The sequence below is a fragment of the Camarhynchus parvulus genome, chromosome 2 (genome assembly GCF_901933205.1).
Source record: "Camarhynchus parvulus chromosome 2, STF_HiC, whole genome shotgun sequence".
Taxonomy (NCBI): domain Eukaryota; kingdom Metazoa; phylum Chordata; class Aves; order Passeriformes; family Thraupidae; genus Camarhynchus; species Camarhynchus parvulus.
The window spans coordinates 137,984,769-138,009,850 of NC_044572.1; the positions used below are offsets into that span (position 1 = coordinate 137,984,769).

Here is a 25,082-nt window from a genome sequence, read left to right on the forward strand (position 1 = left end):
ATGGATAGTGGCATTGCCACTTCATCTGTCCTTTGGAACCTGTGGATACACCTCATCAGGTCCCATAGACTTGTGCACCTTCAGGTTCCTTAGATGTACCTGATCCTGATCTCCTACAACTGGTTCTTCATTCTCCCAGCCCCTGCTTTTGCCTTCTGTGGCTGGAGAACTTGCCAGTGAAAATTGAGGCAAAAAATTTGTTGAGTACCTCAGCTTTCTCCATGTCTCCATATTCTTCCAGAGAAGACTCACATTCACCCTAGTCTTCCTTTTATCCCTGGTGCACCTATAGAAGATTTTCCTGTTGCTGCTGACATCTCTGGCCAGCTTTAATTCTATCAGAGATTTAGCTTCCCTACCTGATTCCTGCTTCTCACTTTCTCAGCATTTCTCCCAGTTCTTGCTTCTAGTCTCTGTAAGGCTTCCTTTTTTGTGTTTGAGTTTGCCCAGGAGCTCCTCATTTATCCATACAGGCCTTATGGCATTTTTTGCCTGATTTCTTGATTGTTAGGTAGCATCACTCCTGAATTTAGATGCAGATGAGATGCAACTCTGAAGGCCCTCTAATTTCCCTCCTGGAAGAATACATTGCTAGGGTACCTTAACAGGTTTTGAATAGGACTATGCTGGAGGGAGGGAGGGAGGGAGGGAATCAGTGTTACTGGGACTCCCATTGGGCACATACGTATTTCAGTAACTGAGTGTCAGCACAGGATGAGCAGAAAACTTAGTGAAGAAATAATTTCATCGGGTATCAACTGCTGAGATGATTTTCAATGAAGCACAAAGCTTTATTCTAACATGTTTTGCTAGGAGGAGAAATACTGTCCTGGCAGTATATTCAAGTAGCACTTCTGTCCTATATGAACTCAGAGAGGAACTTAGAAGGGGGCCTAACATCATCCTAAATGCAGGTTATCATTTAATCCAAATCCAAAAATGCTTCTCAAGCTCACCTCTATGAGCAGATTGCTGTCTGTGGATACTTTGCAGAGAAACACACACAGCACTGTTGTACCACTTTGAGGACAGTCTCTTCTCTGCTAGCCCAAAGCAGGACTCACATTGAAAAATCCCAGAATAACTTCTTCCTTCTCTCTGTGTAGTTATGTAAGGCTTTTTATAAAAAAATGATCTTTCAACTCAGGCTTACAGTGATAACAGTATAATAATGGTGTTTCCAACAGTGTGCAGCTCTCCCCAAGAGACGTTGGAAGATATTTTGTCAAATTAGTTCCTCAACATCACTAAGTCTGGGAAAAAAGCACAGATCAGTAGTTGGGCCTGTGCCCTTCTATCCTAGTGGAGGCTGGAATAGTGTTTCTACCAATAATAGCCTCAATCAGGCAATCAAGCAGTTCTTGCTCCAAAGAAAAGTCTTCCTAAATCTCAAGACAAGACTTCAATTACACAATCACATACTATTCTGGCTTTAAGAGACTGGATGGTGTGTCTTGAATGAAGAAGAATGAAATGGTTTTAAGTCACTTTCTGAAACAGGAGTAGAAAAGAATGCTATTGAGTTTTAAAAATGAGGTTAACTTTCTCTGCAGACAACAGGACACAAAGCCACTTAAAGTATCTGGTAACTATTATATAATGCTTTTTTAAAACTTTCCCTGTTCAATCCAGCTTCAACTGGGATATGTACTAAAGTCAGTGGAAGTCTTTTTGCTGACATCAATGGGTTCTGAATTAGGACCTCATTCCTTGCAACCCAGCTTGTGTGCTACATTAATTCAGAAATGGGTTTTAACAGCTTCCTTCACCTAACAGTCTCCTGAGCTGTGCACTGAGAGACAGAGGGCTTTTCTCCCCCTTTTTGGAGGACAGCAAGGCACAGCATAGCAATAGCTACAATGTGATCTGGACTTTGTGAGTGCAATTTCCAAAAGGCAGAAACAGCTTTTCACAGGAAAAATGTTCTCCAAGTGTTAAAACAAAACAAAACAAAACAAAACAAAACAAAACAAAACAAAACAAAACAAAACAGTTACAGAAAGCTATTCCACTAACAACCCGGATCAGGAACATATAAATCCTAATAATAATATGAGTGGACACAGTTTGGAGAAACTGGGAAAGGGGACAGAACCACTTTTGGAGAACAACTGACATACCAAGAGCTTTACAAGTTGTATTGTGGTTGAGAAATAATATATTAACCTTAGTACTTCCATCAAGCACTTTCAGCGGACACACACTCCAGCTTGATGTAAATGAGGTGATAAGGGACCAGAGTACTGCTGTCATCCTGTCACTCACTGTTCCCCCACCCTAGAATCATACAATTAACACAGCTTTGCTGCACAGGGGAATGTTCTTGTAAACTGTTGTTCTGCCCACAACTTCAGCTCTATTTAAGAAGATGAAAGTAAACAGAGTTTTTGTTCCCCTAGCTTTTTAAAAGAGTCTGCTTAAGCATTCTGTTTTTATTCACCTGGGAGATGCCTGTTTTCACATTATCCTTGGTGGACCAATAGCACATGAAGATTATTGGCTTTGAGACAAGAGGTTTTACAGTCCATCAGGTCCATTCACAGATTTGTTTATTAAAATGGTATTTGTGTATAGTTTTACTGATATGAGTTTGGATTAGTGCCACTGTTTTCTTCCCCACAAGGACAGAGAGCTCTTGCTCCCTCACACAGGCATTCCAGCTGAGTTCTGGAACAGAGGGCAACCACAAGCTCTTGTGGCTGGCGGTCACACCAGTGGCCACCCAACCCTAAAACCACAGCCTTGAATGCAGCCTGTTATGTCTCTCTGAGCTGACCCACCCTACCACCAGTGGCTCATGTGGTTACACTGTAACAGACCCCAGCAAAGCAAGGAATAAATTCTTCTGGCAGAAGTTCTCAGACTGAGCCATTTCCCCAAGGATATAATGGAGTGGCTCTGAAGTGCAGCACAATGGCCAGCACCTTTGTGGGGAAGACAGTCAGAGCTGCAGACCTCTAGGTTTTTGTCAAGCCTGTGCTGCCTTTCACAAAGCACACGATGTCCTGTCCTTGCGGGATCAGAGTACGTGAGAACATCCCCTCAACACAGCAGAGAGAGGCTGCATTAAACACACATCCATGCATCCAGGCTGGTCTGTCCTTCACAGCCCAGCACATGTTTATTCCTTCTCTGTCCAAATTTGCATCCTCAACTGCATAGGCAAAGAATGCAGCATCAAAGGATGCTGCCCTGAATTCCTTGAAATGGGAGTCACTGCTGCCTGAGTGAGCCCAAGTCATACACCAGTTATGTGTCCAGAGGGGAACCAGACAGAAACAATTCACATCACAGGAAATACATAGTTCTCAATGTCACATACAAGTCTATGCAGGAATCTATCTGGACAGCAGTGATCAACTGATCCAAATTTATAGCTAATGTGTCTTCATTGTCCCATATCAATCAAATCCCAACTCCCATAAGCAGGCCCATAACAGTGATGGTGGATGACCAGAACTTTGCAGTCCATCAAACTCTCAAGTAACATTCCAGATGCAGTGGAAGAGAGAACCTGGCCAACACTGAAGAAAAGGATGTAGGAATAATGGATGAATGGATAAAGGGAAAAAGAAGAGTTCTAAACATCTGGGGAAGACATTTATGCTTCAACATGACATGACACAAGATGAGGTGAGCTTCTATTAACAGCTCATGGAAAAACAAAGGAACCCTAAAACTCTGCATCACAATCCACAAGACACCCAGACTGAAGAAACAATTCAGTTGAGACTTCAGCTCTTTCAGATAAAATGCAGCTTATTCAACTAATCAAAGTTTTCCCTGTGAACACAGTGAGCAAGGCTTAATTAGGAACATAATGTAATGTGTGAAGGACATTTTGTTAAAAATACACTGCCTGTACTGAGGAACTCTGCTTTTTTCATACAGTGTGACATACAACAGGCACTGAACCAAAACACCACAGAAGTATGTGGTTTATGCTCTCCCATTTGACTACCAAACAACATTTAACATCAAGAAAGTATTGCAGATATATAGTAGAGGATGTCTAAATGTTCCTTTACAGTATTGCCACAGTAACTGCTTTTCTTTCATGTTACCACAGCCCTTACTAGAGAGCTAACATCAAAAGTCATCATAAAAAACATCTAAACCTCATTTGGAAAAAATATATATAACCTCTTTTGTTACTTCTTCTTCTCTGTCTTCTAATCTAGGCTTAATATTAAACCCAGTTTTGTTTTTTCTTAGCAGCAAAAATTAGAAGCAGCTCTATTCAAGTCAATAAAATTATTGCAACATGAAGAAGGAATCAGCCATCTGCAAAAAGCAGTCTAACAGGTAATTTTCCACTGACAGCTCTTACCATAAAACAGGTGACAGAAACGACGCTGTTTCATCTAACACTGTGTTTTATCTAACACTGAAAGTAAACAATTAATGCAAAATGGACAATGCTTTTAAAGACAATAGGTTTTCCATCTATGCCCTTTATACATAATTATTTTCATGTTAGTAAGCAGACACTTAGGGAGGACCACCATCAAATTGTAGATAGAGCCTACTGATCACATAAAACAGGCAGCTGAACATCTCTATTTATTTATGCATTATTTTACTTTTTGACCCCCCCTTGGAAAGCATGTGGAATCTATGAGACATTTTCACACATAATTTCTTGTAGAAGAACATCCAGTCACCTGTTTTGCCCTCAGGCAAACTTCTCCTATCTGATCTCAGTAACTGTCCATATCAAAAGTATTTTCCATACCTTGTGTAAGCAGCTGGAGGTTTCGGACTTCTTCTCTCACCTTCAGCTGAAGGACTTGCTGCAGAATGTGCTGTCTCAGGCTTTCCTGGGCAATGCCCATTCGTTCAAGCTTTTTGTCAGTAAGTCTCAGCAAAGCACGGCCTAGAAGAAAAAGCCAAGAAGAAAAATCACCCAAGAATTTCCATTAGTGCAATAAGCTCACTCTGACACAATAATTCACTACAGAAAAAATTCTCAGCCCTGAAATACCTTATTCTGAGCAGACATTGTTCCATCTGTTAGGTTCTCGCTTACTGTTAGAGATCTATGTGCTACTCCTCCCTTTTCTATTGTTTTTCTGTATTGTTTTGGTGCTTTGTGAGATACAGGCAAGTAAAAGAGGAAACTTCTGCCATTTTAGACAGCCAGTTGCTGTTCTTAAGGGCCAGTTGCTCTCCATGGGTAGGACAACCCCTGCAAGTCTACAACAGACACAGGTGCCTAAAGAGACTCTCACCAATTTTCAAACATCGTGTCAAGAAATGAGTGAAAACCAACGACTGTGGGTTTTACAAATTAAATCAATTTAAGTTTTATCAGGGATGAATATTGTTGCAATTCAGATATGTCTATAGTTTACCAGCACCATTTCCCAGGATAGTTCTGTACTTTGTGGTTCAGCCTTCCAAATCCCTCTTAACAGCAAACTATCACAGCAAAATTGGAAAAAAACCCCCAGAGATTTCTATCAATTATATCTAAAACACTCCCAAAAATATTTTGTCCCACTATAAAAAAACATCTGCCTATGGTCTTTGCAGGCATTCACTCCCAGTTTCACTCCCAGTTTGTGACTTAAGTATTAGGTTAATGTTGAAACACAGCCCCTGGCAGATTGTAGATGTTAAAAAAATCAAACAATCTATGATTTTGCTAGTGGAACTCTGACTCCATCTTTGGGCATGGCTGTGCTATAAATAAACAGGAGCAAGGCTGTACACTGGCTGAGCCAACCATAAGGAATTATTTGAACCAAGCAGAGAACCAAAGCATCAAGCAGAATTTCACCCTAGGAAGAAAATGAAAATTTACTTTCTTTGGCCTTGCCCACTGCTGTGAGGTAGTACAGGGAGGAGTGTTGTGCAGCCCCCTACTGACTCTTGATTGCCACTATGCACATCTGCTATCTAAAGCCCTGGCCAATGAAAACAAATCAAACTGGAGCTACATGGATACTACCTTGAAAATGACATGTTTGGTTCACTTTTTTAAACAGGTTCAACTTTTTACCTCCTCTGTTTTTTAATTATGAAAAATCCCTCCTTTGACTTCCCAGGCCTTATTCTGAAACCAGGAGAAGATAGCAAAGAGCAAGTTATTCCCTCTGCAACACAGCAGCCTCTGTGCTACCATTACTGTGGCTTTTGGATGAATGGTACAATTTAGCTCATTAGAAAGTGTTACTCAACACAGCAAGATAAGGCCCTTATTCAACGTCTTTCCTTGCAAACTAGCAAGGAGTAGAAAATTTTTATAATTATTTTAATTTAAAAATTTAAGATAAATGCCAAAAATTTAAAGGGGCACATAATATCTGCCCCAAACCAAGGAGTTAGCAGCATGCCTTTCACAAAGGCTGTATTCCACCCACCAGCAGTTCCACAGGATCTTGATATGACACAATGTAAAATACTGGGATATTACTATTAATAAAGCAAGATGTTATTGATCAGATAAAACTGACAGCATTCATAGATTTTCAGCCCTTCTGTGTCTCTCAAACACTACACTCTACAATGGATGACCTTTTGACTAGGAAACCTTTCTTTGAAATCACAGACAAGAAGAATTCTAAGGGTTAATGTAATAACAAACTATTGACATTAAGTCTCTTTCAGATCAATGCCAGCTGTCCAATTCTCCTGGTGATAAAGGCAGCAATAATGACTTCAATTTTTATATTGTCTTATCACACTAAAATATCTTAAAGCAATTTATAAAGGATGTACAACAGTTCAAGAGTATGGTCTGTAATGTCAAATTAGCAACTGAAAGCAAATAAAAATACAAGATACCAGTTTAAAGAGTGCCAACACATGTCATCTTAGGGCAGTGAGTCAGCAACAGTAATATGAAAGGACAGACAGAGACCATGCATCTCAGCCAGTGCCCTCCACCTCTTTTTGGCCATAGATACAGTCATTACTCTTTCTTTCCTCTGGGCAACTCTTTAGTTCATATTCAAATCGTTTTTCTACCCCAGCCACTGCCTTTGGAAGTTGAGTGTGCACAAAACAGAGATGTCTCTTTTCGACTCTTGGCATGTCAGTTCTTCTGCTGCTTAGGCTCAAAGCACGATGCTATTGACTCATACTCTCTGTAGCAGCTTGCACAAATTGCCTTAAATTAACTCTTTCTTGCACCAAATCCAAAGTGACATGTTCAGGCAGTGATGAGGTGAGAAAGCAAACATCCAAATGTGGCATTTCAAGAATGCACTAAGGGACCTGATCGTGAAAATTCTACCCTCCTCATACCTTCTCCCCCCTCAACACTTAGAACAACAACATCCAAGACACAAGTGGAATAATTTTCATTCTGACACTAAATCATGCCTTTGAAAAGATATTTTTAGTGCCTGGACCAGTCACTAAAGCCAATTAGTCACTAAGGCCAAGATCCTGACAATCAGCTAATGATTTTGGATGCTTCCCTGTCTTACTTTGTGTATTATGCATATCTGAAAGAGTAATCATTTTGTGCTAAGAACTCTGTGTTATCAAACATTGAAACCAACTCTCCAGAGAATTTGTGGAGTCTCTGTCTTTGGAAGCATTCAAAATCTGTTTGACAGGGTCCTGAGTTGCACTTGTCCCTGCTTTGAGTAGATGATTGTCAGTGATGCCTTCCAACATCATCTGTTCTGTGAAATAACCTGCATGAAGGATCTTGATCTAAATACCTATTTTCTTTTAAAAAGCTAAGATTAACAAAAGAAATTATTAAGAGTACACAAAAGATGGCCATTTTATCAAGCAACATAGTTAAACGGAGAGACAGCTATACAGTAAAAATTGGGGGTAGATTTTTAATTTTCAGAGAGTGCAGATATATTATCAAAAGCAGAACATTTCTAAAAGTATACATTGATCTATTCAAGACATTTTCTAAGAGTATACACTGATCTTTGCTCAGACACAAGTAGAATGAACTTAACTACCATTGCAGGAAAATTTCCACTGCAGAACAGACACTACCTCTTAGATGTAGTAGCTACCTGCCCAGCAGGTACATTTTTTTCAAACAGTACATTTTTTTCAAAAGAACCTAAACTGAGAGAACCATAAAGGTCCCAGTGACAAACACCTAGGCCTTGGTTCAGGCTAGTTGCAAGGCTGGAAACCAAATGTTTTAAACAAAACTCCACAACAGTATCTGTACACATCTTTTAACACCTAAACCCCAGTCCTCTCATACTCAGGGCAGATCAGCTGTGGAATGTTTTGAGCTACCCTGAGGGCAAACACAAAATATAAAACACTTTCCAGCTTAATAATAGATTGATGGCCTAATTTTTTCTAATATGACTTAGCTGCTACAGATCTCATTGAATCAAGCTGGGATTAGAAGAAAATCTGAATGGAGGGAGAAACACTGCATGCCACAGAACATTAGCATGAGTATAAGCACTGGTCCAATGGGGCTGGCATTGGCCCTTGAGCAAGGAAGGCAGCACACACTGCTGTACCTAATGAGAAATGCTCAGCCCTCCCTGCACTGCTATATCCTACTGCTCTTCCTGCAAGTGCCAGTGTACAGACACACAGGGGGACACCTCACAAGAAGGCTTGAAAGAACACTTGCAATGCAGACAAAGGGCCAGGTAAGAAAGGGCTTATTTAACATGTGGAAAGAACTGAAGAAATACAGGCAAACAAGATCAGATCGCTAGTGAGAGGCTGATCTGACACAAAACCCTGATGAAAACTATGAGTAATTTAAAGCTGATGAAAATGATAAACTACCAGTGGGAACAAATGATGGTGTGAAATATGGCCAAGACAGGTGACCTTGTCTTCCAAGTACAGTATGAAAGGTATACTTGATTGTCAAGACAAGAGGTTCAGTTTACTTACTTGTAAAACCTGAAAAAACAGGAAAATGAGATTTACTAAGCCCCTAAATTATGTAAGATGAAATTTTTTTCAAGTTTATACTTAAATGCTGCAAATGCCATTTTATTCTTAGTTAATAGATAATAGTGTGTTTCTCTAGTTTTTCAAATGTGGTGCTTTTGTGTTTACATGAAATAGTCTGATCATAGCTGTCCTCTTGTTTAAACAGGCTGATTGTTGGCTGTTCTTGACTGCCTTGGACATATCTTGTAAGAAATTTCCATGGCAGAGACACAGGCATAAACATCATTGTTCAGGTGCTGGCGAGACACAAGTATAAAACTCTCATCATATACTCAGGAAAGAATGCAAACAAGAATGGGCAGAGAAAGAGGCTATGATTTCACAGTAAGGAATGGCAAAATTATGAAAGGAGGCAAGAAACAGAATAATAATCTACAGAATGAGACTAGCCTCATGATGGCAGTGGGGGGAGATGAACACTGGGAAAAGAGAAGAACTATTAGACTGAATATATATGCTATATAAAATATATATATAATACATATAATCCCTGACTATATTAGGGAACTGATTTGAAAAGAGAACAAATGGGTGTGATTACAATTGAAGATGCTGAGTTCAGAAATATCTTTTAAAAGAAACAGCACAAACCAGAAATCAGTCAAATTTTCAGAGCAAACTTGGTATAACTTCATGATGCTTTTCTGGATAACCTATCAGATCTTCTACATTCCTACATTTTCTGCTTTTCCCATGAGAATTTAAGACCCTGTCTCTCCTTCTCATGGCTGTCTCATCACTAGTCAACCAGACACATCAGCCACTTTGTCATCAATGCCTTGTGGCAAATCTACAGCTCTTCCTGCAAAGGCAGCTAGATCTGATTTGTCTTACTAATCATTTTAGCCCTAAGACTAATGCAGACTCTTGGTAAACTGCAACTTGCATTACCATCCTCTTTGTCCTCCTTCAGATATCTAATATGTCACTAATCAGGGAAGACTTACTTGCTTTAAAAGTAAAAATGGATTAATTTTTCATCAGACTTACCATAGCAGCAAACACCTTATTGATCTATCTGCTAGCATAAAAGCAGCTGCCAGCCTAAGCAGCTCCCAAAATTGCTAATGGCACCTACTGGTACTTCTGATGAGATGAAAAAATCTCAGCTGGTGACCAGCTTAAACAGACAGGAGGCACAAAGTATTCTGGTACAGAAATAAAGAAGAAGGAACAATAGTTTCTAATGATAGGGACCAGGAGAAGCAGAGAAGATTATTTAACCTTGGAGAATATTAAAGATCTCCACCTGAGGAAATTCTCCAACATCTGAGCCAGCATTCTTGTACTTCTCATCCTGTTAACAAAATCAGTAAACCTCCATGAGGCCATAGGAATTACCTTCTGGTAAGACACGTGAATGGAAGAAGCCCATGATTCCAGCATATCTCCAGGGGAAGCACAGAAAACCATAGGAAGGCTCAGGTATCAATTTGCTAATGTATCAAACTAGCTTTGGATGTGCTTTTATTTGTCAGCACCATCAAAGATGATTCTCTGTCTCTTTCTCACTCATTATTTGCTGGATCTGGATGACACCCATTCTATAATAGAGTTTCTCCAAGAAAACACTGTAATATTGGTCAATAAACATCTGATCAAACTCCAAGAAGCAACTCCAAAGGCACTTTCTGAATATCATCTGCATCCCTTGTTTCAACATGATGTCTGTTTATAGTTCTGACAAGACGAAGTGATGACTATTTTTATTTCTGCCAATAAATCTACAATAAAAGAAGTTTATTTCCATAAAGCCCTTCTCAGGTCACAGTTTTCTTGCACCATCCCATCCTTCCTTCCTCCACACTTCCGAACCACAAGCATGAACAGAATATGAAAGAAAAGTAACTCAACAGAATCTTTAACTTAGCTGCATTATCAAATATAAAACTAGCAACAACCAAAACATGGCTTTCTTTCTAAATTTGTTTCTGACAAACTTACTAAGATGTCAGTGTTGCATCTGTCAAGCTATTTAACTCAGATTACTTAGTTTGATGTAACTTCCTCTCACCTTAGTGCTGCCTTCCCAATTCCCTCTATATTCTATCATCTACCACTGTTATTTTCTATTCTGTTACTTCTTATGCAGTCCTTTGAGCTATGTACCTCCTGTTCAATGATGGCCTCTGAAATTTCAATTAGGAGATGTCTTTCTGACACTCAGGCTTCCTTGCCTCTTCCCAGGGATGTCTCCCAGGTAGCTGCCCCCAGCTGCTTCTCCCCAGGCCTCTCTCTCTGAGGCTGCTGTGCTCCTGACACAGGCTCAGGCACATCCATCAGCTCAGTCACAACCACACTGGATTTATGCTACTGAACAAAACCAAAAAACCTGCAGTAACGGTGACGTCATGTAAGAATACTGAAAGACAGTGAGTTAACAGAGTATGGATCTGGAATATTCCATTTAGGAACTGCAATTTAAAAGTATGCTTCTTTGTCCCTGGTACTTCCAGCCAAGTAGCTCAAGAGTCCAGGTACCGTGAAAATTAACTGAAGACAACAATCCTTCTCCAGAAGTGAAATTCTCCTGACTCTCAACTCCTCCCATAACAAAAGCAAACAATTCCTGCTCCTTGACATACCCACACATTTCCAAGGAAGTATTTAATTGCATACTTCGTGGGATCACACATCCTTATATCATAGAGTCATTTAGGCTGGAAAATGCCTTTCAGATCAACTATTAACCCAGCACTGTCAAGACCAAACCTAAACCATGCCCTAAGAGGCACAGCCACATGCCTCTTAAATACCTCCAGGGATGGTAATTCCACCACTTCCCTAGGCAGCCTATTTCAGTGCTTGACAAACCTTTTTGGCAAGAAATTTTTCCTAATATCCAAGATAAATCTTCTCTGGTAGGGTTGTTGTAACCCATGAGCAGGACCTGGCACTTTGCCTTGTTGAACCATACATTTGGGCTTGGAGCACCAACCCAGCCTGTCCAGGTCTCTCTGTAGAGCCTTCCTGCCCTCCAGCAGATCAACACTCCCACCCAACCTGGTGTTGTCTGCAAACTTACCAAAAATGCCCTCAATCCTTTTGTCCAGATCATCAATGCAGGTCTTAAGCAGAACTGCTAGAGATACGTAAGAGCCTTAGTTATAAATTTTTTTTAATTAACAAATTAATTACTCTAGTGTCTAATGATTTACAGATATATTCAAACTATCTTTATTCTAAGAAAATATAAGAATACAAATCTCAATACAGAGAAGGGAAGGGGTTAATGAGAGACTGTGTATCATGATTACTGGAAGTGGTTCAGTTGGTAATTTACTGTACTGATGGGAACTATATTGATTTCTTACAAGTCTTGAGTAAAAGACTGTTAGATGGTCCTGTTTTTCAGATGAACATATTCAGCACCTGATGATTTTAATAGGAGGAAATAGTAATAACTTGAATTCCCTTCTGAAACATAAATTCAGGCACAAATCATATTACCGCACTTTTCAAGCGTACTGTAAAATGTGAGACAACCATTTTTAGTGCTCTCAGGAAGAACCCAATAGGACCCACAAAGTAAATTAAGGATAAATGTAAACCTTTAGCAGGCAGTCCATAAATCAACATTGGTTGTTGTACATACATCTGCCACCCTACTTCCTGAACATACAAAATTATATATTATGTACAGCTATATACAGACATAATACTGACATATAATAATGAGCTTTTATTATATTGCACATCGTATATTTTAGGAAAAAAACCCTAGGACTATTGTTTGTTGGTACCTGTGTGCTAGATTTATGGTCCTCCTATTCAAATAAACATCCCCAAGGTCTTTCCTGTTCATGATGGAGTGAGTGAATCTGTCAACACATTTGGTTTTGTTCAGCATCAGCAGGACACGCAGTTCTTCAATTCCTTGTTAATATAATGTTGCTCCCTGTGCATCACATTATGCACTATATATCCCCTTTCTTTATAATTTTTTAAAAATCACATTAAATCATTCTTGCTGGCAAGAGTCTTGTTAATTTATTCAGGAGTAAACATACATTCCTATATTATAATGTACAGCTTCTACACAGAACAGATTAGGAAAGGGAAAGATGATTTGGAAAGCATTAGAATTGACTGAAGTCTTTAAAGCAAACTCAAACAAGAACTTTTGCTGTAACTCCTAATGGTGGACCTTACAAAATCAGATTTCTTGCAGAAAAAAGACCACAAGAAAACCATAAACAAACATACACACCAAAAGACCCCAACACTCATTCTTGAAGTGACTAGCCCAAGTGGAACTGGGAAATCCCTGACATCACACAGAAGACAATCCATTTATAAGCAAAATCCTTCATTGTTTTCAAGTGTTGGGTCAGGCTGAGGCAGAGCTCATTTTCCCCTCAGCAGCCCTCAGAGCCTGTGCTTTGTGGCAGCAGCTGGGAAGCCTCTGAGAACACAGTGTTTTGGCTACTGCTGAGCAGTGCTCCCTCCCACAGCATCCAGGCTGTCTTTCCAACATCTCCCCCAACACCAGCAGGCTTGGGATGGGCAAAATCTTGGGAGAGGACACAACCAGGACAGCTGACACAAACTGAGTAAAGTGATATTCCATACCACATGACTTATGCTCAGACACAAAAGCTAAGAAATAGGAAGAGAAAGGGAGTACATTCATTATTTCACAATGTTTGCCTTCCAGAGCAACCCCTACATATGCTGAAGTCCTGCTTCCCAGGAAGTCCCCAGACATCACTTCCTGATGGAATGTAGAGAATTAAATTTTTGGGGTTTTTCCTTTGCCTGAGCATCACATTTTATTTTAGTAAACCGCCTCTGTCTCAGCCTACGAGGTTTTTTCCATCTTATTTCCTTCCCCCGCCTTGCTGAGGGGAGGAGAGGAGAGACTTGGGGGGCACCTGGTGTCAAGTGAAGATCAACCCACCACAGTCACGCCTCGCAAGGAGATCTTGGGGACCATCTGACTCATTCTGCTGGGGACAGCCAGCCCTTCTTCCTCCTGATTACTCTAACTGCCACACAGCATTTAGGCAAAAACCTACACAAAGAAGAAGTCTTTGAAACATGTTTAATTCATTTTCTGAGTTTCTTTTAATGCCAAACTAGTGGGAAGCTCAGAGGACCGACATAATGTGAGCAGACAGCTTACTGTACTGCATTGCGGAAGGTCTGTGGGCCATCAAAGCTCCAGCAGCACTCCAGAATTTGAGAACTTACATTTGCTAATAAGATTTTCTAATCACTGCTTTGTTTAAAAGAAAAAGAGAGAAATTAAAATTTTAAAATAAGTTTTCATATCCCAATGCTGAGGTACATACACTATTAAAACACTTCCCAGTCTGTATCCCTAGCTCTCTCCTGTTCCACATTGCTATCTCCAACCAGCTTGCAGTGATGCTGTCTTCCACACCCATACCAGCTTAATCCTTCATTTTTAAAATAAAAAAATAATTGAGAAAGATTTTTTGTTAATATTCATGTGGTTAATAATTCATATTAATAAAAATTGAAAATTAAAAGCAACATGCTAATAGGTTAAGCACTGTAGACTGCTTCAACTCTCCTAACCTGAAGGAGGAACCAGCCACATCTCTCCAGATCTCTCCAGATGCATGTTTTGCTCTAGCATTGCTCTTTGGGAGCTATAATTAGAAGCCTGGCACCTGTCAGGTGGCACACATCACCTCTGATATGCCTTGAACTTACTGTCTATACTGCCCATTTTATAACCTAGGGAAAAATAATTTTCCATTTGTAAAAGTTACCTCTACTGAATTATATGCACAGTCTTACAGACACAGGCACTAACCTGTTGTTGCACCGCTGGCTCGGTAGTACACCAAACTTTGCATTTCTTCCAGCTTTATTACTGTAGCTGCGAGGAGAATCAGGACATAAGGATTTTATTTGGCTGGTGTATTCCTCCTATTTAATAGTTACACTTGACCTGTAGAACACTGTGAGACAGTCATTTTGGATCAGGAAAAAAAAAAACCAGATACCTAAGCAACAAATGATTGTAGCTACTTTTTAAGCAACTCATCCCTGTAACAGAATCCAGACCTTATTTTTTAAACTCTGTATTCTGTACCTCCAGAATCTGGCTCAAGAATAATATTAATAATAATGATACAACACTAACGTGCAGGAGCCTTACCAGAGGCCGCAGCCCAGCACTGTGGCCCAAATGGAACATGCAGCCCAGTGCCCCTGGCTCTAGCTTTGGGTCTCATTCACCCAAGCAAAATTAAAAGCTTGTTTTCCACTACAAAGTGCAGGAAAATGTTGTGGGACCTTTTTTAATAAAATAACTGCTATAGCTAGGAGCAAGGGAGCTCTTCCAAAAAGATGGAGACAGCTCATGTTCAAACTTCCAGCAGAATGTGCTGAAGGCCAGTTCCTGCTCCAGGCAGGGGGCTGGGCCAGGTCCTGCTGAGGTGGGGCTGCCCTGACCTTCCTGTGATTGATTTAGCAATCTCTGTGCAGGGTGCAAGGGCTCCAAGCTCTGCCAGCTCCCAGCCTCTTTCCCAGACCAGACACAGAGAACCCACCGCAGCCCTCCCTTTCCTACATGCCAGAGAAAGGGCCAACTCCCCTGGCAGGTGGATGGTTTGGAGGCAGCATTTGAAAGCCCTCAGTCTGAAGGGGAAGCCAGACTTATTTTCCCTTCTGCTTTCCTGCTCAGATTGGGAAAATGTTGGGCATGCATAAAGAATCAACTGCAGGCACTGAGGTAAATCCATGGCTAAAATAAAAAGGGAAACAAGATGTTCAGGTGCCTCCAGGCTTTTTCAGAGACCACAAAAGGGACTATTCTGGATGATAATTTAGGAGTTCGCTTTTCAATCCAGAGCATCACACCTAGGACCTGAGTTAGGCATAATGGGATCTGTGAGTGGCACTCACTGGCTGTTCAGCAGCAGATGTCTAAACAAGAGCTTGGGACAAAATACATCCTCATTCCCCAAAAGCTTGTAATTTAGCAACTAATTAACAAAAACAAAGTTGACTAATTTTAGCTACAGCTGAGCCTAAGGTCAGTGGATGGCTTCCAGTGACTATAGCAATACTTAGAGCTGCTTGTGAGAGGAATTTCACCAGCATTTTAAAATGGCAGAAAAATTCTGTCATTTCCAATGTGATTTGATTTAGCAGAAAGGGGCAAAACAAGAAAAAAGTGCTGCAAGATAAACCCAAACTAATTAAAATGAAACACTAGTTAAAAGATGAAGCTAATTCACAATCAGAGCCACCTAGCAGTGAAATGGGTGATTCTCAGGTCCCTGTGGTCTTGAAATGGAGGTTTTGGAAGAGACTGTTCAGAGGAGCTCAGGTTATTGGGGTCTGTAAAAAAGGGAGGCAGCAGTAGTGGAGGGCTCTTTATCTCTGCATGAGATCTAACATTCAAAAAGGCCTTGGGAGAAAAGCATGGGAAAAAGTAAAATGAAGACAAGGAAATTTATATAAATCAAACAAGTACCAGTAAATTCCCAAATCTCAGGTAATATGGGGTGTTTTCCTGCTTTATATTATATTGGCTTTCTGAGAACTTCAGTGGGTTTTATTTCTACTATAAATTAAATTTTTCCTTTCAGACAGAACAGCAAACATTAAATCACTGTATTATGTATGAATCTTCAGTTACACCTTGTTTTTAGAAAGAATATATGGAGAGGACACATTTGAATGCATGACATGATCCACCTTTAAGTCTTTCTTTAAAGAGTCACTGAGTTGAACAAACATTAATCAACCTATAAAATCAGATTAGAGAAAAAGCAACAACTGTGGCTAGTGAATGTATTATAACACTTATTGACAATTTGCCTGTAACAATTTTTATAGAGGAGATTTCTGGAAACGATCATCATGGAAATTTCCTACAGACTAACCCTCACCCAGGAGATGAGCAGATCTCACCCTCACACAGCCTGAGCAGATGTCACAGTGTTTAAGCACAGTTCTTTCACTCACAGAATATGCATTAGGAACCAGTGACACACTGGTTAAGTGCAGGGCAAGATGCTTCACTGATGCAGAGGGGGACTATTCCGACAGGTTGAATGAAGGTGCTGTCACTTGTATCAGTGCTCAGACACAAATATGCACATTAATTTTTCCACTGGTTTATATACACGCATACAAAGAAAACAGAGAAGGAAAACATAATTTCCAGCCTGGCAAAACTTTCCTAAACCACAAGAGTCTAGAGAATGTTTTTTGAGTACTGAGCCACAAATTGAATCTTCAGTCAAGTACTAAATTGTTTATCTTCATCTCCATTCATTAGCTTGCACTCAGTCTTCAATACAAAAGCCAAATCATTTTAGGGTTAGTTTCAAATGTGATTTTGATTACACACAAAAGACAATTTCTTGTTTCTTTGTTATAAATAAACATTTAGGCTTAACTCTCTCTCCTGGGTTGTAGACACGTCTTGTGAAACTCCAGCAAGTAACAGTATTCAGATATCAAGAGCTGAATAGCATCAATATAAACTAAAAAAGTGACAACAGATATTAATAAACTATTTACTTCATCTTCCAGTGCATAATTAAAATTCTAAATCAAATATCCAGATATGTAAATACTCTTCACTCAATTCACTTATATTTCTTTGTAATGTTCTCCTTTGAGTCACCTTTGTGATACCCATTTTGCTTGGGTTTCCTCACCAGCTTTTTTTCTGTTTTCTTCCCACTGAAACAACTTCTTTTCTGCAGTTTTCTCAACTACAAAGCTCCCCTGGTAAGCCATATGTGAGCACTGACAGTATGAATTCCTGTAAATACTCCTGAATTAAATCAGCTGGATGGTATGTAGGATCACAGCTGTCTATAGATTGAAGAATCAATTACAAATCCTTTGGCACAGTTGCATAAGAAGCTGATCTAAATCAAGTTATTTCCTGTCTGCTCCCAAACTATTTTCTGATGACCTTTGAAGATGGGCAAGCCAAGATTCTTTCTGCAACATACAGCAAGACATGGGTACTCCCAGTCATGGCCTCAGGACCTTGTATCTGCTCTCAGCAGCCATGTTCTACTTAAATGATAAAGATCAGATCACATAAGATCCATTCATAATGGTGTAAGAAACATTTTTGTTATTCAGTGAGTAAGAAAAGACCTGGGATCCTGGCGAATGCCAAACTGAATGTAAGCCAGAAATGTGCCCTTTCAGCCAAGAAGGTCAGCTGTTGGAACCCTGATTACTGAGAATTCTAGACTTTCCCGGGCTGCAGTAGGACACAGCACTTCCAGCAGGTCCAAGGGGGTGATCCTTTGTTTCTACTTGACCCTGATGAGGCCACACATGGAATGCTTTGTCCTGTTCTGGAATCCCCAGTACAAGAGAGACACAGACATACTGGAGCAAGATCAACAAAAGACCACAAAGATGATTAATAGATTGGGGCATTTGTAAGGTAAGGAAAGGCTGAGAGAGTTGAGATTGCTCAGACAGGAAGAGAGAAGGCTCAGGGGGAGCTTTCCAACATATGTAAACACCTAACAGAAAGAATAAAGAGACAATGGCCACAAACTGAAACAAAGGAAATTCCATTTAATTGTAAAGAACCTTTTTTGAGTGTGCTTGAACACTGGAACAAATGTTCAGAAAAGTTGCTGAGTTGCCATTCTTGGAGATGCAGCTGACAGGACACAGGTCTGGACAATCTGCTCTAGTGGGCCCTGCTTTGAGCAGGAGGTTGGAAGATGACCTTCAGAGCCCCTTCTAACCACAGTGACTGTGATTCTATTCCATGAAGGTACAGAGCAGCAAATCAGGTGGCCTGAACTTCAAGAGAGTTAGCAAGGTCACAACTAGCAGGTACTGAATCCGAGAGTCTTATGTATTTTGTGTATTGACGTATTCAATTGAAATGTGCAAACCAAGGAGTCAGGTGAAAAAATACCTACCTACCCTCAAAATTGTTTAGATACAAGTGTACACCACCTACAGAATCCCTCAGCAGCAGCAGCAGCAGCAGCATCCAGATATTGGATTTCTCTAAAGAAAATGATGTAAGTAGCAAGGTTAGAAGAGCAGAAGGATGGAGTCTATTAGGCTTGTAAAACGTGGGATTTTTTAGCCCTTTGAAGGTTATCTGATGTCACCCATTCTGAAAAGAGGACTGCATGTGGTTCCAAGAACATGCATGCTCCACTGCTGTCCACACCATTAAATTAACCACTGCCACCAACATTCAGCTGCTGGAACTCAGTTATTTGTACTATCAAATCATCCCTGAGATTGCATGGCCCACTGACCTGGGCCACCTAACAGTTTCTCAGAAACTTCCAGGTATATTTCAGGAATGAGCAGAGACTGGGGGCTATTTTCCACAGATGGCATAACACAACCATCCTATCCTTAAAAGTTAGAACCCCTAGCAGCATGGGCACAAGTTGTTGTAATTGCTTACTATTAGCCTCAGTGTCAAATGATGTTTGAGAAGCACCACTGACATCAACACGGCAACATTACAGAGCCGGAAGTTCTCTTGTCAAAACCCAACCAGCTCTACAAAAATAGTACATCTGCTGCATAAGGGTTTGTTCAATCTTAAAAGACAAGAAGACTTCCAGGATTCATTCACTCTTCCTGAAAAGTACAAGTATGAGCTGATTTTTCAGAAATCAGAGGTCAGAGGAGAGACAAAATTACCTCCTTCCTCATGAATTCTATGTGTCCATTGGCATAAGCCAAAGCAGGTGGAAAGGATTTCCTCTGCTGTTTTTCACCTGTTCTTTCTACCTGTTCTAAGCTTTTAAATGACTTGGTTCTCTCAACAGGGAAAATCATGAAAAGCAATGGAAAAGAGATGTCTGGTTAAGTTTTTTATGATGGTAGCAATTTTATTTAGACTTAATTTTCACTTCTAGGCATTTTAAGAATTCTGCTGGCTTTGGGCCTTGTGTCAGGTCTTACTTATGAAAAAGTTGTTCCAACATTTTCAGATACCGGAAATGAGAGGGAGAAAGAGAAGAGGCGTAAATGACGGGGATACCGTGTTTGAAGAAAGAAACATTTCTTCAAGGAATGCTACTTCTGTGAAGTCCTGTAAGAGACAATGTGTGAAAAAGAGCCCAAAAAGCAGTAATGTCAGGCCCAATTTTGGATTACTTCTGAAGGGCAACATGCTGCATATCACATTGCACAAGTCAGAAGAGCTGTCAAGGATTTTTACACATATATCCTGCCTGATTCACAGGGACCATTAATTATAGTTGTAGGGTGTGCCTATGTCAGTTCACTCATAATTCTTGGAACACCCTTAATGTCTTCTGTAATCCTGACCTCTAAGCCAGCACCATTTCTCAAGCACTGTCAGGACACATGGAAAAAATGCCATTGGTTTCCTCCCACCCATGAGTACAATTATATCACTGGCACAGTCCCTACAGGAGCAGCTTTTCAGCAAGGGCAATAAAAGGTCTGGGAAAGGAAGACTGACAAAAATCTGTTACTTCTAGAGACAGTCACCAGGTTTTGGTCTTTACCTAAGCACAGTAATTATTAGGATATCCTTCCAGTCTTGGGATAAACACTATGTGATCAAAGTTAATCACCTTCCTACAACTCTACAGACTGAGCACCTTCTGCTAAGTAACTTCCCCAGTACTGGAAAGCACCTCCTCTTTGCTAGCCAAGAGCCTCCTCCTGTTACAGACTGGCTGGGTAACAGCAAACCTGCTACAGGACTGCTGTAAGAGACAGTAAAACTACTCTGCTGTCACAAAAGTGGTAAATACAAAGACAGCTCCTAATGATTTGTTCTCTCAGTGCTCCTGAATGGTACAAAGCTGTTAATAAGAAACCTTGGCATTTTCCACTCAAAGTTTTTAGATTCACCAGAGATATTTTCATAAGCTTTAAAGCTACACTGATCACCTGGAGAGGTGATGAAAGAGGTTAAAAAGTACCACAATGCTGGGACTTTTTAAAGATCCTGACTTACACCCACAGACATGCTGACAAGAAGAACATTTGCATCTACAGAGAGAGAAACATCTCCTGAGATCAGTATGGACTTGCAGCATTTCGGGACTGCCAGGCATTCAATGCACTCCCCAAGTCTGCAAAACCTTCCACTGAACCCTTGCCCAGAAAAGAGAATCAATTCAAGTCTGCCTTAAGAAGTCCCAGAACAATCAAGGAAAATGGCTTTTTAGAGAGCAGCTAACCAGGCTCTTAACATAGAAATGTTTCTTGCTATGGCTGACTTCAGCAATGCAATCAAGAGTTTTCTGAAAGCGAGAGAGACCTGCACTTCAACATGCAGTATCCGATCATCTCAGTTACATGAAACAGGCACTATGAAATGAAGTGATTTTAAAAAGAGAGAGAGACAGAGAGAGAGAGAGAGAGAGAGAGAGAGAGAGAGACTGCTATTTCAAATCCAGGAGGGGTTAATGGGAAATCCATGTTCTTAGATAAGAAATTTTACTTGTGTGATAAAGTAAAATGTTGCTCCATATACACTGTCATGGCTTAACCCCAGCTGGCAGCTCAGCACCACACAGCTGTGGAATGGCAGGAAAAGGAAAAAGCCTCACAGGTTTAGACAACAATGATTTAATAATTTAAACAAAATAAAATCTAATAATACTAATGATAGCAAAATATACTACTACTACTACTACTGATGACAGTTATTGCACCAGGAAAACAGGTGATGCTCAGTGCAGTTGCTCCCCACTTGCTGACCGACCCCGACCTCATTCCCCAGCAGCAATTGGCCCCTCCTGGCCAATTTCCCCACTCTATATAGTGGGCATGATGTTCTGTGGTATGGAATATCCCTGTGGCCAGTTCAGGGCTGTCCTGGCCATGCTCCCTCCCATCTTATTGTGCAAATCCTCAGGGGCAGAGCTTGAGACCCTCAAAAGTCCTTGACTCTGGGCAAGCATTGCGAAGCAACAACCAAAACATCAGTGTGTAACCAACATTACCCACACATGAAACAAAATCATAGCAATGTACCAGTGAAAAAGAAAATTAACTTTATCCCAGCCAAAACCAGGACAACACTTACCTACCTGAGTGTGAACTCATACAAAGTGTTACCCATAACTGAGGCATTCACCCTCTCATTCATATTGTACAGCTTCAATTTTACTGAACTCTGATGTACAAAGTTATTTTCACATAATTATTCTCTTTTTTGTTATAGGGCCTGCTTGGATATTATGACAGTTGTGCTTCAAAATAGAAAGAGAAGAGTATAAAACCATCAAATGACAAATAAAATGACATGTCATTATATTACTTATTATTTTTAATAATAAAACCTCAATAGTTGTGAATACCACAGTTGTTCACATTAAAACATTTTTATTGCAGAGTCCTAAGGCTGTCCAAAGCTGGAACAGCATTTGCTTAAGGAGGCTAAATTATTTCTCTATCAATTACATTTCTATCTTCTCACACTGATTCTACAACAAAAAAAAAGCACATGAGCTGTCTCCAGTACCTTTCTTAAGAATCTTTCAATCAGGTGATACTGTTATTTTTTTATCCTTTATAATTATTTTTGGACTGTGGTAAAAACCCACACAGTGGAAAGACAAGTATAACTTTTCTGAGCTTTCTTATCACTCTAAAAGAAGAATAAAGAATTTGTATCACTTCTAAATGGTACATTCAGTCCAGCAGTGGTGTGGCAGGAAGACTCTAAGTACATAATTTCTCCTTCCATTAAGTTCTATTTCTACATAGTCTTAAATATTTACAGGAATTGGAAACATTATTGGTTGAGGTAGAGCTGCAGTCCAGCCTTTTCTTATTCTACCTTGGGCTCACTGGAGATTTCTATGACTCCACATTGCAGCAGCACATGGGTTTGCATAAGAGTTATATTATTCACACTACCACAAGGTTTGAAAGCACTATGGCACCTCTAACAAGAGATGCAGAAGATTTTTAAGTTAGAGCATCACACCTCTCACTGTATTATTGAGAGGCAATAGTCAATACAGTGTGACCACAGCTATTCCATTTTACAAAGGCAGAGAGCTCTGGCTGCCTCCTTGTTTGGAACCTGCCTGACTCCTGACTTTATAGCTCTGTTAAACTTCTGCCTGACACCTGGCAAAGATAAAGTTTCCCTCTCCAGGGGTCAATTACACTGAGCATTTACAGTGCATGACCACAATAGAGTTGTCTGAGGCATGACTGGGACCAGGAAGCACAAAGACATGTTATCTCCCCACAAACCTGAATTGCATGGGATGGTCACAGTTGTACACCAATATTTAAAACTGGAGGTGAAATCCTGCCTTGATGCCCCTGGTGCAGGAGAGAGCACATCAGTCTGCACTGAGCTACTGCATTACTGGCTGTGTGAGTTAGAAGGAGCTACTCAGAACACTTAGTATGCTTGCAAGAATTGCAAGAGGACACAAGGGCATCCACGCCTACTTTGTGGAGGGCAAATCCAACCCACGTCCAAGTTAATCCATTTCCAGTGTGGGCTGACAACCAGATGACACTCAAAGTTTAGTCACAGGGCTTACCAGTGCAAAACAATTTGAAGTTGAGTTAAACGAATTTGTTGTCCATGTTGGGCCACTGCAATTGCAATCATTTTAAGGACTTCTCAAGAACCTCCTACAGAGGACAATTACATGACTCGTCACTGTGGTTTACATAAAACAAAACAAGTTCAATATTCTAGCTTTGATTTTGGTCCAAGGTCACATTCAGCAAATTCACTTTTCTGCACTCCAAAAAGCCATTAATTATTGAAAACCAGCAAGCTGCATGCTTGGTTTTTTTAAAATCACATATTGGTCTAGTATTAGCAAGTCCTCAAATTCTTTGGGAAATTTGTTTAATCATTTTGATATATTTTTGAGAGATAGCATTGAAAGATACTGCTTCCCACAGTCTCTCACTACCAATTATAACTGCAGGTTTGTACAAGAGAGTGTTTCAGACTACAATTGTTCATACTGTTCTTTTACTGTGGGTAATTCATTGAGGTACAGAATGGATCCAGCACATCAAAGCTTTTGCTATACAAAAGTGTTAATGGCACTGCAGTTTACAGCGTTTTTCTGCCAGATGGATGATCATATTGGTGTAACAGTTCCCAGCAATTCTTGCAAGTCAGCAATAGACTGCACAAGATTTAGTGGAGGCTGTTTAGCTAGAGCTTGCTTACATAAAGAGTATGCAAATAGTTGCTTACTACTGAAAGATTCACTCAGATGGAATGTAAAAAAGCCATATTCTACTTTGCCTTATATTTTCAAGACTCCTATGACTAAAAAGAGATAAAGTTTCCATCTTCTTTCTGTAAGATGTATTCTGACATCTGGCATTCCAGAACAGGCAATAAATGCACAGATACTGTAATTGTTATTTTACTGACAACTAACTATCTCTCTAATAGAGGAGAAAAACAAACAAACAGAGAGTCAGCCCTGAAGCACACCTGGTGAAAATAAACAGTCTGTCAGGGAAATGAAAGCCAGGCATCATTCATCAAATTCAACAAAATAAAAAGGCTCTGTGAGCTCTTCAGAAGTGGTGTCTCTGAAGGTCAGAACTGTATTGCAGCAGTAGGGATCTGTAAGTAAATACTGCAAGTTCTTCAAAGCTAACTTCCATCAATGTTGACAGAAATATCTCAATCTGTGGTTGCTCAGACTGTAGAAGAGAAGGCTCCAGGGAGACCTTTCAGTATTAAAGGGAGCCTATAAGAAAGACAGGGTCAAACTTTTTAGTGAGGCCTGTTTTTTAACCTAAAGGAGGATGGATTCAGACTAGATATAAGGAGGACATTTTTTCAGTGAGGGTGGTGAAACAGTGGAACAGGTTGCCCAGAGAGATGCCCCATTCCTGGAAACATTCAAGGTCAAGGGAGACAGGGCTTTGACCAACCTCCTCTAGTTGAAGGTGTCCCTGGCCATGGCAGGGGGGGGTTGGACTTTTGGGATCCCTATGGGATGACCTCTAAGGGACTCTCGCAACCAAAGCTATTGTATGAATCAAGCACCACAAACCTGGATCATGTATGAAAAGTGAAAGAGACTCACAGGAGCATTTTGGTTGCATTTTCTGCTCGTTCAGGGAATTTTCTGGACATAAGAGTATATGTGCCATCAACTAATCCAGAAAATAAAATTTTAAACTAAAATACTAATATAGCAATAAAATAACTAATAAATAAAATAACTAAATAA

General features: G+C 40.1%; 1 protein-coding gene across 2 annotated transcripts in view; it reads right to left on the reverse strand.

Annotated features, from left to right (window-relative positions):
* The window catches only part of SAMD12 (sterile alpha motif domain containing 12), a 175,770-nt gene that overhangs the window by 87,809 nt on the left and 62,879 nt on the right, over positions 1-25,082 (reverse strand). For both annotated transcript variants that reach the window (XM_030971755.1, XM_030971756.1), the window contains exon 4: positions 4,736-4,876. In XM_030971755.1, coding sequence (XP_030827615.1) covers positions 4,736-4,876 — 141 coding nt within the window. The remainder of the gene's footprint in view (positions 1-4,735; positions 4,877-25,082) is intronic.